Raw genomic sequence first — 15,856 nt, forward strand, 5'->3', positions numbered from 1 at the left:
ACATTATACTTTCTAAAATAAAATAATGTCAATATTCATTTAAATAATTTAGAAATATTACAAAGCCCCAAGGATAACATGATAGTTTTCAATTTGTTCTGTGCCAAAACTTAAAAAACATGACTCTTAAAATTTTACATAAACATTTATAAGGGGCTTACTTGTGGCATGTCCTCTTTTGAGTGCTTTGCAAATATTAGCTACTTTAATCCACACAATAACCTAATGAGGTAGATTTTATCCCCTATTTTACAGCCAGGAAACTGAGAACCGAAAATTTAGGACACTTTCAAACCCACGCTGTCTGGCTCCATGGTTTATCCTTCTATGCTATGCTGCCATGTACAATATAATACAAGAATAAAACATAAACCTCAGTTTACAATTAGTGAATCCTACCATGTCCAATGTTCATGTCCTTTGCTGTATTCACTTCTCTTCTGGTAGAAATGGTATGCTCCTCACAGGAAGCTCAAAGTTCTTACTCTTCTATTTAGAATTGACATTATTAAAGAATCTACAGACAAACTTACCGTTTCATGTCGGCCAATTTTAGCTTTCTCAATGCTTTTCTGTAGATTTGTGTGCTTTTGATTTCCCTCAGATAACTGAAAAATTAAGACAAATAAAATGGCTTCCTAAGATAACTTGCTTAACATGAAGTTTATGAGCTAAGACATCAATATGAGATTTGTTTTTAGCACAAGTCAGTGTAACAAACATGTCAAAGACTACAATGGGAACTAACTTTTCTAATTTGAAGAAAACCAAGTACTATGAATCACTAGGGCAGAATTAAAAAAAAGTTCAGAAATATTTCCTCTCATCCAATCAGAAAAGTAAATAATATGCTTTCACTTTTTTCTGCAGTCTTTAATTATCAGGTCCCCCAATTCCATGACAAGTAACTTGAGGTATATTATTTAGTTGAAAATTAAATTTGAAAATTCAAAAAATGTTTTATATAAATTCTTTCTTCAAATTTTATTTCACTTCTGCCTAAAGTCTTTTGAAAAGAGACTAGACTGTTTCTTACGGACTTGTAGTATTATGGCCTATTTCACTAACACAGAATCAAAAATGAATGAATCACTTATTATTCTCAAATCAGGTACGTTAGGAGGAATTATGTATTTGGTATATTAATTTCTTCAAGAACAAAAAATCTATTAGCCTCTCGCTGATTTTATGCATGTTTTACATACCTTGAAAGTGATCAGGTCAAGTATTATACTAAGCTTAGAAAGCAATAAGTTGTATGTGGAAATGGATCAAATAATACCAGCATGAAGAGACCATAAATATATCCACTACCATGTGACTGAGCCCACGCAAAAACAAAAACAAAACTGGTTAATGTTAAAACACTGCTTCCTCTTTTCAATTTTATTAATCTCACCTGGGCCCATGACTAAATAAATAATCACAGGACATTCAATATTAAATTCTCCATCACATCTTTTGCTAGTTAGAAATTTCAGACTCGTGGGGCACCTGGATGGCTCAGTTGGTTAAGCATCTGCCTTTGGCTCAGGTCATGATCCTGGGGTCCTGGGATCAAGCCCTGAGTTGTGGAGTCTGCTTCTCCCTCTCCCTTTGCCCCTCTCCTTACTCATGTTCCCACCCCCCTCAAATAAATAAGTAAAATCTTAAAAAAAAATTCAGACTCATAAGATTAAGAGTATTCTTAAAATGTATTTTACTCCTCCCTTACTGTAGAAAATAATGATTTCTTTAAGCTGATTATAAGAAGCTGACCTTTTACAATATGACCTAGTTATATGTAGAAGGTAAATAATACTTGTTATGTGTCATAGATTAAAAATCAGAAACGGTTATCTTCAAAAAGTTAGTAGCTTTATCCTGGCTTTATGGAAGGTTCCATTTCTCAATATGCATAAAGGAAATGTTTTCAGCTTTCCTGTAATGATTCTCTAGTCATTGATTTTAAGCCATAGCATGAACAAGATCCATCTGTGGTGCAAAGAAGACACCACCACCAAACCAGTTATAACTCTTCTGAGAGTAATTATCTTCCTAAGTTAAAACAACAACAACAACAACAACAAAAACCTGCTATACATTTAGGAGCCAAAATAAACTTTAAAGTCCTAAATTTAACAAGGAAATCTGGTTCTTTAAAACAAGGGTTCCCATTTATAAAATAATACCATGTTTAAAAAATTAATATTCCACTCTGTAGGACTCAACTGAAATAATTAATAAATGGATGTGACATTTAAACTCAGGAATAGAGAATCTTCCGGTTAAAAAAATACATATACCTATTACCATAAAAAATTTCCATTAAAAATAACCAGATAGGTAGATGTTATCCAAACAGTTAGTAATTATACAAAAAGAAGCCAATAATTAATGGATATATAGCTCAACTATATTAATGAAGTATCCACCAGGTACTGTATGTCTGCTTATAATTATTTATAACTTAAAAGCATTTGAAAGAGAGCTAATTCAGGAATTCCTTTACTCTGAAAACGGTATCTGCTTTAGATGTGATTTCATGATTTGTCATTTTAAGTATGCTGGTAATGGAGGAAGGCACAACTTAAATGATGTGATCAAATAAGAAGCTTCTGCTAACTATCCTAAGTACTGAAGCAACTTGGTTCAGCTCCAGAGTGAAGGATTCTTGGTGATCTGTTCTTAAAATTTCAACTATCAGAAACAATGAAACCAACTCTTGTAAGGCAGCTCTTGCCAACAGCTTTTCATCTACACATCTCTTAGAAGCAATATTGCTATAGTTCTTAACACCTACCCTGGAATTAAATCAAACCTGGGCTTTCAACTGATAAAGAGCTGAGATTTTTAGCCACTGGATAGATATTATCTAAACCAGTTCTCAAACTTTAGCATAGATGAGAATCATCTAAAGGGCTTGTTATAACACAGGTAGCTGGCTACACCTCATAACTTCTGAATAGTAGGTTTGGAGTAGAACCTAATAATATGCATTTTTAACATGTTCCCAGCTGATGGGTAATGCTAACGCTTCTGGTTTGGGGACACCACACTTTTGAGAACTACTGATCTTAAAAACCTCTTTTGTTACAGTAACAAATTCAACTAAAACACACAAGATAATAATATATGGGAGAATATTATCTAGTTCATCAGCAAAAAATTACTGCTAAATATTGTAGCCTGAACTGGAAACAAAATAAATTAATTCTGTCACTAAAAGAAATATGAAATTCGCATTTACAAAACTAGAAAAATGAGTGATACTCTATATTCACCATAAAATTCCTTTGAAGAACACTCTATATACATTTCCATAAATAAAACAAGAACCAACTATATACTATACCAAATCCATTTCCAACTTTCACTAAATAATCTTTTAAAACCCAGTGATTCTGAAAAAAAAAAAAAAAACAACAGCAACAACAGTAAAAACTACCTATAATTAGTAAGAAGAGGATTTCATCTTTAGATTTGAGGTTCTGACACAATGCCTCTCTTTAATGCATTCCAGACCACCTATACAGACACTCTGGATTGAGAAACATAATGCCAATGTTTTCTAAAGGGCTAATTCACTGCCTGGAGGAACTGCCTATTCATAAGAGGAACAGAAAGACTGATTCAAGCTGGCTGCACTGGAATTCTGATTTGCTGCTCTTAAGAAATAAAAAAAAAATGTCAAAGCATCGGGGAAGGAACATAGAGGTTTTCATAGGTGGGAAAGAATGTCAAGGAACAGAGAATGCAGAAGAGAGGTAACAGCAAAAGAAATCAAGAGGAGTCTACTGCTTTATCACATTCACAGACAGTATGTTACGGAAAAATAGGTTCTATGTCTCTTGTTTCTCCTTAAAAAAAGAGCAGTATCATTTAACATTTTATACATTTAAGAAGTCTTGTTAGAGTATCTACAACTTTAAAATTCACTTTTTAAGGCGGTATTTCGTTTAGGCATCAGTCATAAGGAAACTATGAACAGTGTAAAGAATGACATTTATGTATAAAGATGGGAGCCATGTAATTGCCTTAACAATAGAGAAATGTTAAATCAGTATTTCATAGTCTGAGTGTGTCACAGTTACGTAGCCAAAGGAAATATTTTGGAAGAATCTTTAATGACACTGAAATACAGAAGAGAGTCTTTAAAAAGCTGGAAACAATGTCAATACATTTGAGTTTATGACAGAAAAAAATGCACAAAATTTTAAAAATGGTTATCTCTGTATCATGGAACATAATTTAAAATTTCCTCTATAATAAGCATATGTCACTGTTATTTAAAAAATTCCTTTCCTGGCAGCCCTGGTGGTGCAGCGGTTTAGTGCTGCCTGCAGCCTGTGGTGTGATCCTGGAGACCTGGGATCAAGCCCCACGTCGCGCTCCCTGCGTGGAGCCTGCTTCTCCCACTGCCTGTGTCTCTGCCTCTCTCTCTCTCTCTCTCTCTCGTGTCTCTCATGAATGTATAAATAAAATCTTTAAAAAATTTTTAAAATTTATTTAAGAGACAGAGAGAATGCACGGGCGGGGGGAGGGACATAGGAACAAACAACGCCTGCCCCCACATACACAAAGCTCCTCCATTTTTAACCCCTGCTTCGGAGTGATCCCTTGAACCTACACTGACACATCATTATCACCAAAGTCCATAGTTTACGTTAAGGTTCACTCTTTGTGTTGTACATTCTATGGGTTGTGACAAATGCATAATGACATGTATTCATCATTATGGTATCATACAGAGTATTTTTACCATCCTTAACATTTTCTATGCTTTGCCTATTCATCCCTGCCTCCTGTCAACCTCTGGCAACCAGAGATCCTGTTAATGTCTATATAGTTTTGTCTTTCCAGAATGTCATATAGTTAGATTCACGCATTATGTAATCTTTTTAGACCGGCTTCTTTCATTTAGTAGTATGCATTTAGGCTCCTCCATGTCTTTTCATGGCTTGATACCAAATTTCTTTTAATCACTGAATATAAGTGGTCCATTGTCTGAATGTACCATAGCTTATTTATGCATTTACCTACTGAATGACATCTTGGTTGCTTTCAAATTTAGGCAATTATGAATAAAGCTACTATAAGCATTGATGTGCATATAAGTTTTCCACCCATTTGGGTTAATCTCAAAGAGTACAATTGCTGGACCATAACAGTATGTTTAGTTTCTTAAGAAGCTGCCAAACTCTCCTCCAAAGTGGCTGTATCATTTTGCACTCCCAAGAGCAATGAATGAGAATTTCTATTGTTCCACATCCTCACTGGCATTAGGTGGTGTGTTCATCCTTTTTCTAGTGTCTACATACTATTTTATTATTCTATTCTTTTATCAATAGCTATTCTGTTAATGTCCCATTTTTCATTAGAGCAAGGTTCCAAAACTCCTGTCATTTGACATAGATCTCCATGCACGTGTGGAAATCTTTCTGTACCATATAGTATAAGCAAAATTGCTGGATCAAAACATTAACATTTAACCTTTCTTTAGCACTTTTTATTGTGAAAAATACACATAAAATTTAAATTTTTATTTATTTATTTTTATTATTTATTTATTTTTTTTTGAAGATTTTATTTATTTATTCATAGAGACACAGCTAGAGAGAGAGAGAGGCAGAGACACAGGCAGAGGGAGAAGCAGGCACCACGCAGGGAGCCCGATGCAGGACTCGATCCCGGGTCTCCAGGATCATGCCCTGGGCTGCAGACGGCGCTAAACCGCTGTGCCACTGGGGCTGCCCCTAAAATTTTTAAAAAAGATTTTATTTATTTATTCATGAGAGACACAGAATGAGAGAGAGGCAGAGACAGAGAGGGAGAAGCAGGCTCCATGCAGGGGGCCCGACGTGGGACTCGATCCCGGGTCTTCTGGATCACGCCCTGGGCTGAAGGCGGCGCTAAACTGCTGAGTAACCTGGGCTGCCCAAAATTTAAATTTTTTTAAGTGTATAACTCAGTGGGTATAAGTATATTCACAATGTTGAGCAACCATCACCATTACCCATGTCCAGAATCTTTCATCTCCCCAAACATAAATTTCACATCCATTAAAGAATAACTCCCATTCTCCTCTCCATGCAGCCCCTTGAAACCTCTACTTTACCTTCTGTCTCTATGAATTTGCCTATTCTAAGTACTCCATTTAAGTGGAATCACACAATGTTTGTTCTTTTGTGTTTGACTTACTTCACTTAGCAAAATGTATTCAAGGTGCATCCATGTTGTAGCATGTGTCAGATTTCATTACTTTTTTTAAAAAAATTATTTATTTATTCATGAGAGACACACAGAGAGAGGCAGAGATAGGCAAAGGGAGAAGCATGCTCCTCTCAGGGAGTCTGATGCGGGACTCGATCCCGGAACCCAGGATCATGCCCTGAGCCTAAGGCAGACACTCAACTGCTGAGCTACCCAGGTGTCTCAGAATTTCATTCCTTTTTAAGGCTGAATAACAAATATATCATTTTATGTGTATATCACATTTTGTTTATCCACTCACCTGTTGATGGACATTTGGGTTGTTTCCATCTTTTAGCTATTGAGAATAATGCTGCTATGGACACTGGGGTAAAAGCTATCTGAGTACCCTCCTTGTTTTCAATTCTTTTGGCCAAATACTTCACAGAGGTATTCTGAATCATAGGGTAACTTCATGTTTAACTTTCTGAGGAACTACTAGACTGTTTTGCACAACAGCTTCACCATTTTACATTCCTAATAGCAATGCAGAAGGGTTCAGTTTCTTCAACATTTGTTATATACAATTTTTCCTTTTATAACATGTGTGAATTAAGTGTTTGACTTTAGTCATTTTGCCCTTCACTGATAGACTCTAACAGGCTTATTCCCTGCAGGTTTTCCCAAAGTGGTTACTGGTAGTTTAAAAGATTGATAATCTGATGGCTGAATATGACATTCTATTATTGTTTTAATTTGCATGTCTTTGATTACCAAGATTTAGCATCTTTTCATATATCTACTGATCATATGTATTTTTTCAATGACTTAATACCCTTTAACCATTATTTTATTGCATGTTTGCCCTTTTCGTAAATATATTTAGGAACTGTATATATGACAGATGGTAATCACTTATTTATATGTGTTTACCTTATAATGTTGTCTTTCAATGTTCAAGTTTTAATTTTTTTAGGCAAATCTATCTTTTGGCTTCTAGATACTGTGTCTTGCATAGAAAAGCCTCTCAAACTAGTATTGTACAAGTAGTTCCCTTCTATTATTTGTACAGTATTCTTTTGATGTTTTACTTTGTAAAAGGTCTTTGGTTTATTTTGGAAATGATATGAGGAAGGGCTCTAAATTCAGTTCATTTCAATAGATATCCAATTATTCCTATAACTCATTCAATAGTCTGTCCTTTCTCTACTGAATTGATAAAGATGTATGGAATCTTCATCATAAAGTAAACAAGTATACATTAAGCCTGTTTTTGGCTTCTCTTTACTGCTCTACTTATGTTTTTCTATTATCATACAAGTATAGCAAGTTTTAATTACTATAGCAATATATTTGTTTTGGTATCTAATAGGGAGAATCCCACCTCACTGTTCTTTAATACTTTCTTGATCCTTCTTACAATTTCTCTACCACATGAACTTGAGAATCATGCATAATAATCTAATGTGATCTTGGTTACCACATCAGCTATATTGACATAAATTGACATTTTTATAGTTTTCTCATTCCTGAATATAGTGTTCCATTTTTTAAAGAATTCGTTCATGTCCTTCATTAGAATTTTATAGTTTCCTTCATGTATATCTTGCCCATTTGTTGTTAGGGTTTAATATTGTTTTGGATGCTCCTGAGGGATAGCCAATGACCCCTAGCCTAAGTCTATCACTGTATGGAATCTCTTTGCCACAGTAGTTGATTTCAAGTGTTACTGAATCAGAATGCAGTCTTTCTTTTAATGGTTATGGGAAACAACTCTCTCCTGCCCTCTGAATTCTAAACTACAAGACTACAAGAAAACAAACAGCCCAAATCACTGCTGGCAGCCACCTCACAACGGTGAAGAAATCCAACTTTAGGACATGGGTATCACACAAAAGGCAAAACCAAGATAAATGCAGAAAAAGAGAGTCACAATCTTGATTAAATGATGCCTGAAGGATGCTCTACTTTTGAAAAAATTTAAATGAGCCATTAAGTCAATTCCAGCTTTATCATTTATGCCAAGTAAATGTGGGTTTTCTGCCATTACCACGTAAACATTTTAACTATTACAACAGATAAAGCTTAAATTAATAGTCTATTTCATTTACTGCTGAACTAGCAATGAATACTGTGAATTATTTTAGAAGATGTAAGATTTAAAATATTCCTCTATATTCGGTTATAAAAGAATAGGAGTGGGCGGAATAAAGTAATATATGCCAGGAAGGCTCTTCATTCAATAAGCTTTTATGAGGTGCCCACTATACATACATCTGTTAATAGACATTTGGGTTGTTTCCACCTTTCCATGTTTCCACCTTTTAGTTATTGAGAATAATGCTGCTAATCTTTGGGCTTGAATCTTTTCACTAAAATAATACAGCAACAAATTACTCAAGGCATGCAGTGAGCAATGAATGTTGAATATTTTTGAATTAAATTGTTTGTCCTTAGGCAATAAGATGGTGCTCATTAAAAAAATAACACTCTGTGAAACTAGTAAAAATATAGCAAATTAGTACTCCACTTAAGAGAGGGATCACATTCCAGCAATCCAACCTATGCAGCACACTGAAGAACCTGGAAATAAGAAAAGTACACTAGAGATCTTAAATAATGGACACAGGAAATAGGGAGGATCCCATTAAGAAAGCAACACAGAGGGACATCAAGTGGCTCAGTGGTTGAGGGCGTGGTCCTGGAGTCCCATGAACAGGTCCCACATTGGGCTCCCTGCATGGAGCCTGCTTCTCTCTCTGCTTATGTCTCTGCCTCTCTCTGTGTATCTCTCATGAATAAATAAATAAAATACTAAAAAAAAAAGAAAGAAACACAGAGGGTAAGTGAAGCCGCTTAGTAAGTGCATACTTAGGAACCCAAAGAACTCAAACTCTCATACAATATACCTGCTAAAGATGAGATCACAATAATTAAAATTATAATGTGAAGAAATGAACTATCAGAGTAATGCAAAACAAACAGGAAATAAACATTCTTTCAATTAGAAATATCAAGAATATATATGTTCAATAAGATTAATAAAAGGAGAAATGGAAAACTTAAATTACAAGAAGGAGAAAGCAAGAAGATTTGGAAATGAACTATTTGTAACTGAACTATTTGACAATGAACTATTTTTGATTTCTAGGAAGTGATAAAAACATTAAAACGTAGTTAAGAGATATGGAAGATAAAGTCCAACAGAAGCCTTATAGTATAGTGAAAATAGACTTTAGAAGTTGTGACTACAGTCACAATACAATAAAAAGTCATTCAGATATTTTGAAAGTCAAAGATATGCAAAATCCAACTGATGAAGTGAAGTTAGGTACAAAGTTATAGAGGATTAGACTCTTCCAACATGAGAACTGGGTTCTAATATAACAAACTCAGAGATGAGGGCTACGCAGCAGAGGTTACTGTCTACCAATATCTGTTCTTCCTTGTTTAAGAGAACCCCTGTGAATAGTGAAAATAATAGGAATTGTTATGTCTGTCAGAGCTGGGGGCAAGAATATGTCCTAGAGGGATCCCTGGGTGGCACAGTGGTTTGGCGCCTGCCTTTGGCCCAGGGCGCTATCCTGGAGACCCGGGATCGAATCCCACATCAGGCTCCCGGTGCATGGAGCCTGCTTCTCCCTCTGCCTGTGTCTCTGCCTCTCTCTCTCTCTCTCTGTGACTATCATAAATAAATTTAAAAAAATTAAAAAAAAAAGAATATGTCCTAGATAGGGTATCTCTGTTAAGAAACTCATCTACCTGAGAAGGAAACTCAAAACACACTTTAGGCAAGCCTAAAATTATCTGGAATGACATAACTGTTTCTTCAATAGGTGATTTTTTTTTTTAATGTCTGTCAGTGCTGAGGGCAAGAATATGTCCTAGATAGGGTATCTCTGTTAAGAAACTCATCCACCTGTGGGCAGCCCAGGTGGCACAGCGGTTTAGCGCCGTCTGCAGCCCAGGGCATGATCCTGGAGACCCGGGATCGAGTCCTGCATCGGGCTCCCTGCGTGGTGCCTGCTTCTCCCTCTGCCTGTGTCTCTGCCTCTCTCTCTCTCTCTCTCTCTCTCTGTGTCTCTCACGAATAAATAAATAAATAAATCTTTAAAAAAAGAAACTCATCCACCTATGAAGGAAACTCAAAACACACTTTAGGCAAGCCTAAAATTATCTGGAATGACATAATTGTTTCTTCAATAGGTGATTTTTTTTTTTAAATCAAGGGGAGACTTAGAATTAAGTATGAAGATGAGATTTATATTATTAATATTTTTGTATTAATAAATAACCTATACATATTTTATACTGTACTCATGGGGTAAAATGATAAAAACAACTTAATTCTTGCCCCCAATTGCCATTTTAAAAACAGCTCAATGAAGTAGTTCTCTGCCACTGGATGAAGAGGTGGGAGTCCATGACTTCCTTGATGACTGTTAATAAATAGAATTATTTTAAGTTGTCAAGTAAACTCTTGATATAGGCCTGGGAGTTGGAACCATACCCTTTGGTCAAGTAAGAACCATACTTTAAATAAAAAAACCCACCCAAATGGGACACCTGGGTGGCTTGAATATTGTTGTGGAAGATATAGTAGCTGTAGTAGCTATACTACTGTAGTAGTATATATATCTACATCCAAAAAGGGAAAGCCAAAAAATGGCAGAGAAGCCAGTTATCAATCTGTGGTTAGATTAACCAATCCTGAACAGCCCCCCGCCAAACTTCTTATATAAGAACCTCTATTATTTAACCTAATTTGGATCTACTTTTCTGTTATCTGTGGCTGAAAATATCCAGATTCATGTTTTTTTTTCTAAGATTTTATTTATTTATTCATGAGAGACACACAGAGAGAGGCAGAGACATAGGCAGAGGGAGAAGCAGGCTCCACGCAGGGAGCCTGATGTGGGACTCGATCCCAGGACTCCAGGATCACACCCTGAGCCAAAGACAGACACTCAACCGCTGCGCCACCCAGGGATCCCTGGATTCATGTTTATAAAAAACCCATAACGTTAGGCAGCATTTCCCAAAGTGTGTTCCCTCATGAAAATGGATCAAGTATGGGATTCCTGGGTGACTTACTCAGTTAAGCGTCTGACTTTGGCTTAGGTCATGATCTCCGAGACCTGGAATCAAGCCCCATGTGGGGCACCCAGCTTGGTGGGGAGTCTGCTTGTCCCTCTCCCTCTGCCCCTCTCCCTGCTCATGCTCTAATAAATACGTAAATAAATCTTAAAAAAAAAAAGAAAATGGGTCAAGTAAGATTATAATGTATATACCAGCATATTATAAGATCTGAGAACTCAAACTAATTTATCTTTATTAATCCAGGATCCCCCAATACCTTTGATTATAGAACTTTCCTTTTAACTAACACCTTTTATATATCCATTCCACAGAATTACTTTGGGTAAAACTATAATTCAGGTAAAATGGTAGTAAAAAAAATGGAGTTAAAAATTCATGCTTAGTCATTCATACATATGATATTTCTGAGGCTGATTCCTACCCTCCCAAAATGAGATTACTATAATCATGACTACTCAGTGGAAATCCTCTACTGCTATATGTTGTAGATCAGAAAACAAAGAAAAACTATAGGCCAAGGAGGAAGACTCCTAGACCAAGAACACAATAGTTGGGACTGGAACTAGGCAGAGCTGTATTGATTTATGCATTCACTCAACAACATTTTTTTAAATTTATTCAGAGGCAGAGAGAGAGAGAGAGAGAGAGAGAGAGAGAGAGAGAGAGAGAGAGGCAGGCAGAGAGGCAGAGACACAGGCAGAGGGAGAAGCAGGCTCCATGCAGGGAGCCCGACATGGGACGGGAGCCGGATGTGGGACTCGATCCCGAGTCTCCAGGATCACACCCCAGGCTGCAGGTGGCGCTAAACCACTGTGCCACCAGGGCTGCCCTCAACAACTTTTAGTATGTTTCTGTCTCAGTAATTCCATTTCACGCTGGGGAAAAAGCATGATTAAGATATCTCTGCCCTCAAAGAACGTCTACCATGGAAATAAGGTACATAAAGACTTCACTCTATAAAAGAAATATATATAAGATGGGCAAAGCACAAAGAAGTACCAGACTAAGGAGGAGGGGATAAAAACTCAGAAGGAAAGATTCTTGAGGTAGGTCTTAATGGATATATGTCTCTTGTTAATGGGCAGGTTGGAGTTCTGTTAGTTGCACTAGTATAAAGAGCCAGCCAGGCATGGCGTAAAAACCCAAAGATATAAAATGAGTAGCACTTAGGAAGCTGTAAACAATTCAGTATAACTGGTCTATAGGGCTAGCAAAGGGTGGTAACAGCAGGTTATTAGGCTGGCTAGTAGCAGGAGCTAGATTACAGAGAGCCTTAAAGCCAGGCTGAGGAATCTGGACTTTATTATTCAGGATTGGGAAACCATCCAAAGGACATTAAAGATAACTACTATAGCAGATGGGAGAAAGTGAAGACTGGAGACAGGGAGACTAGTGAAGAAAATAATTCAAAATTCCGGTCCAGAGAGGAGAGAGTCTAAGCCAAAACAGTGGCAGTGGGGCTGGAGACAGAGGGAGAGATTTGAGAGTTATCAGTGTGTAGAATCAACTGAAGTTTAGCATGAGCTGGATATGGAGGAAGGAAGAAAAAAACCCTAAGATAACTACCTGGTTTGGGTGACTAAGTGGAGAGTAGTCCCAGAGTCTAGAAGACACAGAAGCATGTTTGGGTAATGAACCGAGCCGTGAACATATGGGCTGTGATTTGCCTGTCAGCCATTCAAGGAGAGATCTCTAGTAGGTAGCTGAACTCACAAGTGTGGAGCTCAGTGCAGAGGTATAAGCAGGAGATAAAAACTGGGGAATCAAAAGTATGTCAGTGGCAATGGAAGTCATAGGAGTAGATGAGATTTCCCAAGAAGAATGCACAGAGCAAGAAGGCAGAGGGACTAAGAACACTGGAACCAGCCTAGCAATCCCTAGATTGCTAGATTTGAGTTATTTTTCCCTATTTCAGAAACCTTCACAGAGAATATATATTTACTTCAGATGGAGGCTACATAAGCTAAAGTCCCATGTATTGTAGCCTTAAATGGTAGTTCTTAAAAAATGAGACTTGGGTGAAAAGATGCAAACCCTTCTTTATAATTAGGGAGACTTAAGTACTATTTTAAAGCCTAGATTTATATCAATTAAACATATTAGCACTAGTTATTTCACATCATTTTTTTTAATTTCACATCAATTATAAAGAGCTCTTATTAGTATCACTTAGATCTATGGTTGAAAAAATGAAAAAAAAAAGGAATGGAAATGAAATATTATAGTCATGAATCTAAAACAGGTCCTTGTTAATAGTCTGGAATACACCAGACTAGGATTATTACAGGAATGAAAATAGGGCAAGTACAAGAAATAGTAAACTAACTAAAGGCAACTTACAATAATTGGTGATGGATTACATAAAAGGTAAAATGAACCAAAGTTAATCTTCCAAAGTGAAGGCAGCAAAATTGTGGAAGTGACAGACCGCAGGATGAACTCCATTTTTTTTTAAACTCCATTTTTTTTCCTTTTTTTTTTATTTATGATAGTCACGGGGGGGGGGGGGGCAGAGACACAGGCAGAGGGAGAAGCAGGCTCCATGCACCGGGAGCCCCACGTGGGACTCGATCCCAGGTCTCCAGGATCGCGCCCTGGGCCAAAGGCAGGCGCCAAACCGCTGCGCCACCCAGGGATCCCCTAAACTCCATTTTCTATATTCTTAGGCATAATCAGTTAAAGATAGAAGTCTGGAAAGAATATGAAGTTTCTTTTAGAGCTACAGACCTTATTCAGATATTGGTTATACATATTAAAAGTGGAGTCTAAGGGAATAGTATGGAGGAGAAAACATCCTTTAGAATCAATTTTGAAGGACATGAGAGTGAAGAGAAGAAAACAGTAATAAATGATAATACAGTAGTCACCTCTTATCCACAAGGGATACAGTCTGAGACCCCTAGTGGATGCCTGAAACTGCAGGTGGTCACTGAACCCTACCTATACTGGTTTTGCCTATACATATATACCTGTGATAAAGCTCAATTTATAATTCAGCATAAAAAAGAGATTAACAACAATAAATAATAACTACAATATACTATAATAAAAGTTATGTGAATGTGATCTCTGTTACTCTCAAAATATCTTACTGCACCACACTCACCCTTCTTGTGATGATGTGAGATGAAAAATACCTAAGCAATGAGATGAAGTCGGGTGAAGGACACAGACACTGTGATGTAGCATTAGGCCACTGTGGACCTTCTGACCACACATCAGAAGAATCCCCAGCTTCTGGACACTGTGGAGAGAAAAACTGCTAACGGAGGCAGGGAGGAGACTACTATAGAATTGCCAGAGGAATTTTAATTATCAGGAGTCAAGAGCTCCACAAGGCAGTCAACCTCATCAGAACTGGAGAAGAGGTTACAAAGAGAGAGCAAGCCAGCGGAAAGGCCCTGAAAGCATTAAGAACTGGCACTAGAAGCAGTGACATCCAGGAGAAAAAACTGAGGCAGCAAGAATAATAAATTAAGGGTTTGCTGCTTCTCTCTCATTCTAGAATAAGCCCATTCATTTCTCTTTTGCTGAACATGTTAATTAACATGCAACTTATTTATGGTCTAGTTTCTGAACTGAAACATGAATTTGCAAGGACATAGTTAGCATGGTGTCACAGTACATAGTAAGACCACAAAAGCTTGAAGGACTGAATGGCACCCTACTTCACTTAGCGTAAAATTTTGCAAGAATGTGGATGGCCTTCCACTGTCTGGCCATTGTCCCACATTAACTCTCTGACCTACCTTTCTACAGTCCATTTCAGTCATTCTACCCTAGTTACACTGGCCTCTTTGATGTTTTGTACATTTACTGTGCACTCTTAAGGTCTTTACACTTGCTATTTTTTCTGTTCCAGTAGTGTCTCTCTGGATGTTCCTTCCCAAGATATTCACAGGTTAACTCCCTCTCCTTCCAATTTTGCTTTCTCAATAAGGTCTACTCTGACCACTTGACTTTAAATGTACCCTGCCCCCCAACTCTAGCACTACTTTTAATTTTTTTCATATACCCACCACCTATTCATATAGGTGAATCACAGTCTGCTTAGTAATTATGTTTATTGTTCGATGTCTGTCTCCCTCTACTAAAAATTGAGCTCCACAAAGGCAGGAATCTTTGTTTTGTTCACCAACACATGTCTCAAGCACCCAAAACAGTGCTTGGCCCAGAGAAGCTTAATAAATACTTCTTGGATGAATGAATATATGAATCACAGTGATAGAAAATGAGCCTGCTGGAAGGGGTGATGAAGCTTTTTCAGCACTGTATCTAAGGATATCTCATAGTTAGATATTCAGATACTGGAAAAGTCCAGCACAGGACGAGAAAGTCAATGGAGGAAGCCAATGGAGAGCATACAAAGTTGTCATAGGTCTAATTGAGTACAGGTGGCCTTGGTGAAGAAAGTAGGGGTGTGAGACATGGAATAATAAATGAACATCTCCATGTGTCAAAGCTGGGAAAGCTAAGACCTGATGCTCTCAATCTTTTCCATCAAGTAGAGTGCAGTACCAAAACTCCCAAAAGACTGAATTTTTTTTAAGAACTACAAATGTTATGTAGCTTTATAATTTAGCTT

The 15,856-nt window shown here is 37.0% G+C and overlaps 1 protein-coding gene across 2 annotated transcripts in view; it reads right to left on the minus strand.

Moving 5' to 3' along the window:
- The window catches only part of MND1 (meiotic nuclear divisions 1), a 61,130-nt gene that overhangs the window by 16,213 nt on the left and 29,061 nt on the right, over window positions 1–15,856 (minus strand). For both annotated transcript variants that reach the window (XM_055336675.1, XM_055336674.1), the window contains exon 5: window positions 534–608. In XM_055336675.1, coding sequence (XP_055192650.1) covers window positions 534–608 — 75 coding nt within the window. The remainder of the gene's footprint in view (window positions 1–533; window positions 609–15,856) is intronic.

The sequence above is a fragment of the Nyctereutes procyonoides genome, unplaced genomic scaffold, assembly GCF_905146905.1.
Source record: "Nyctereutes procyonoides isolate TBG_1078 unplaced genomic scaffold, NYPRO_anot_genome, whole genome shotgun sequence".
NCBI classification, from domain to species: Eukaryota; Metazoa; Chordata; class Mammalia; order Carnivora; family Canidae; genus Nyctereutes; species Nyctereutes procyonoides.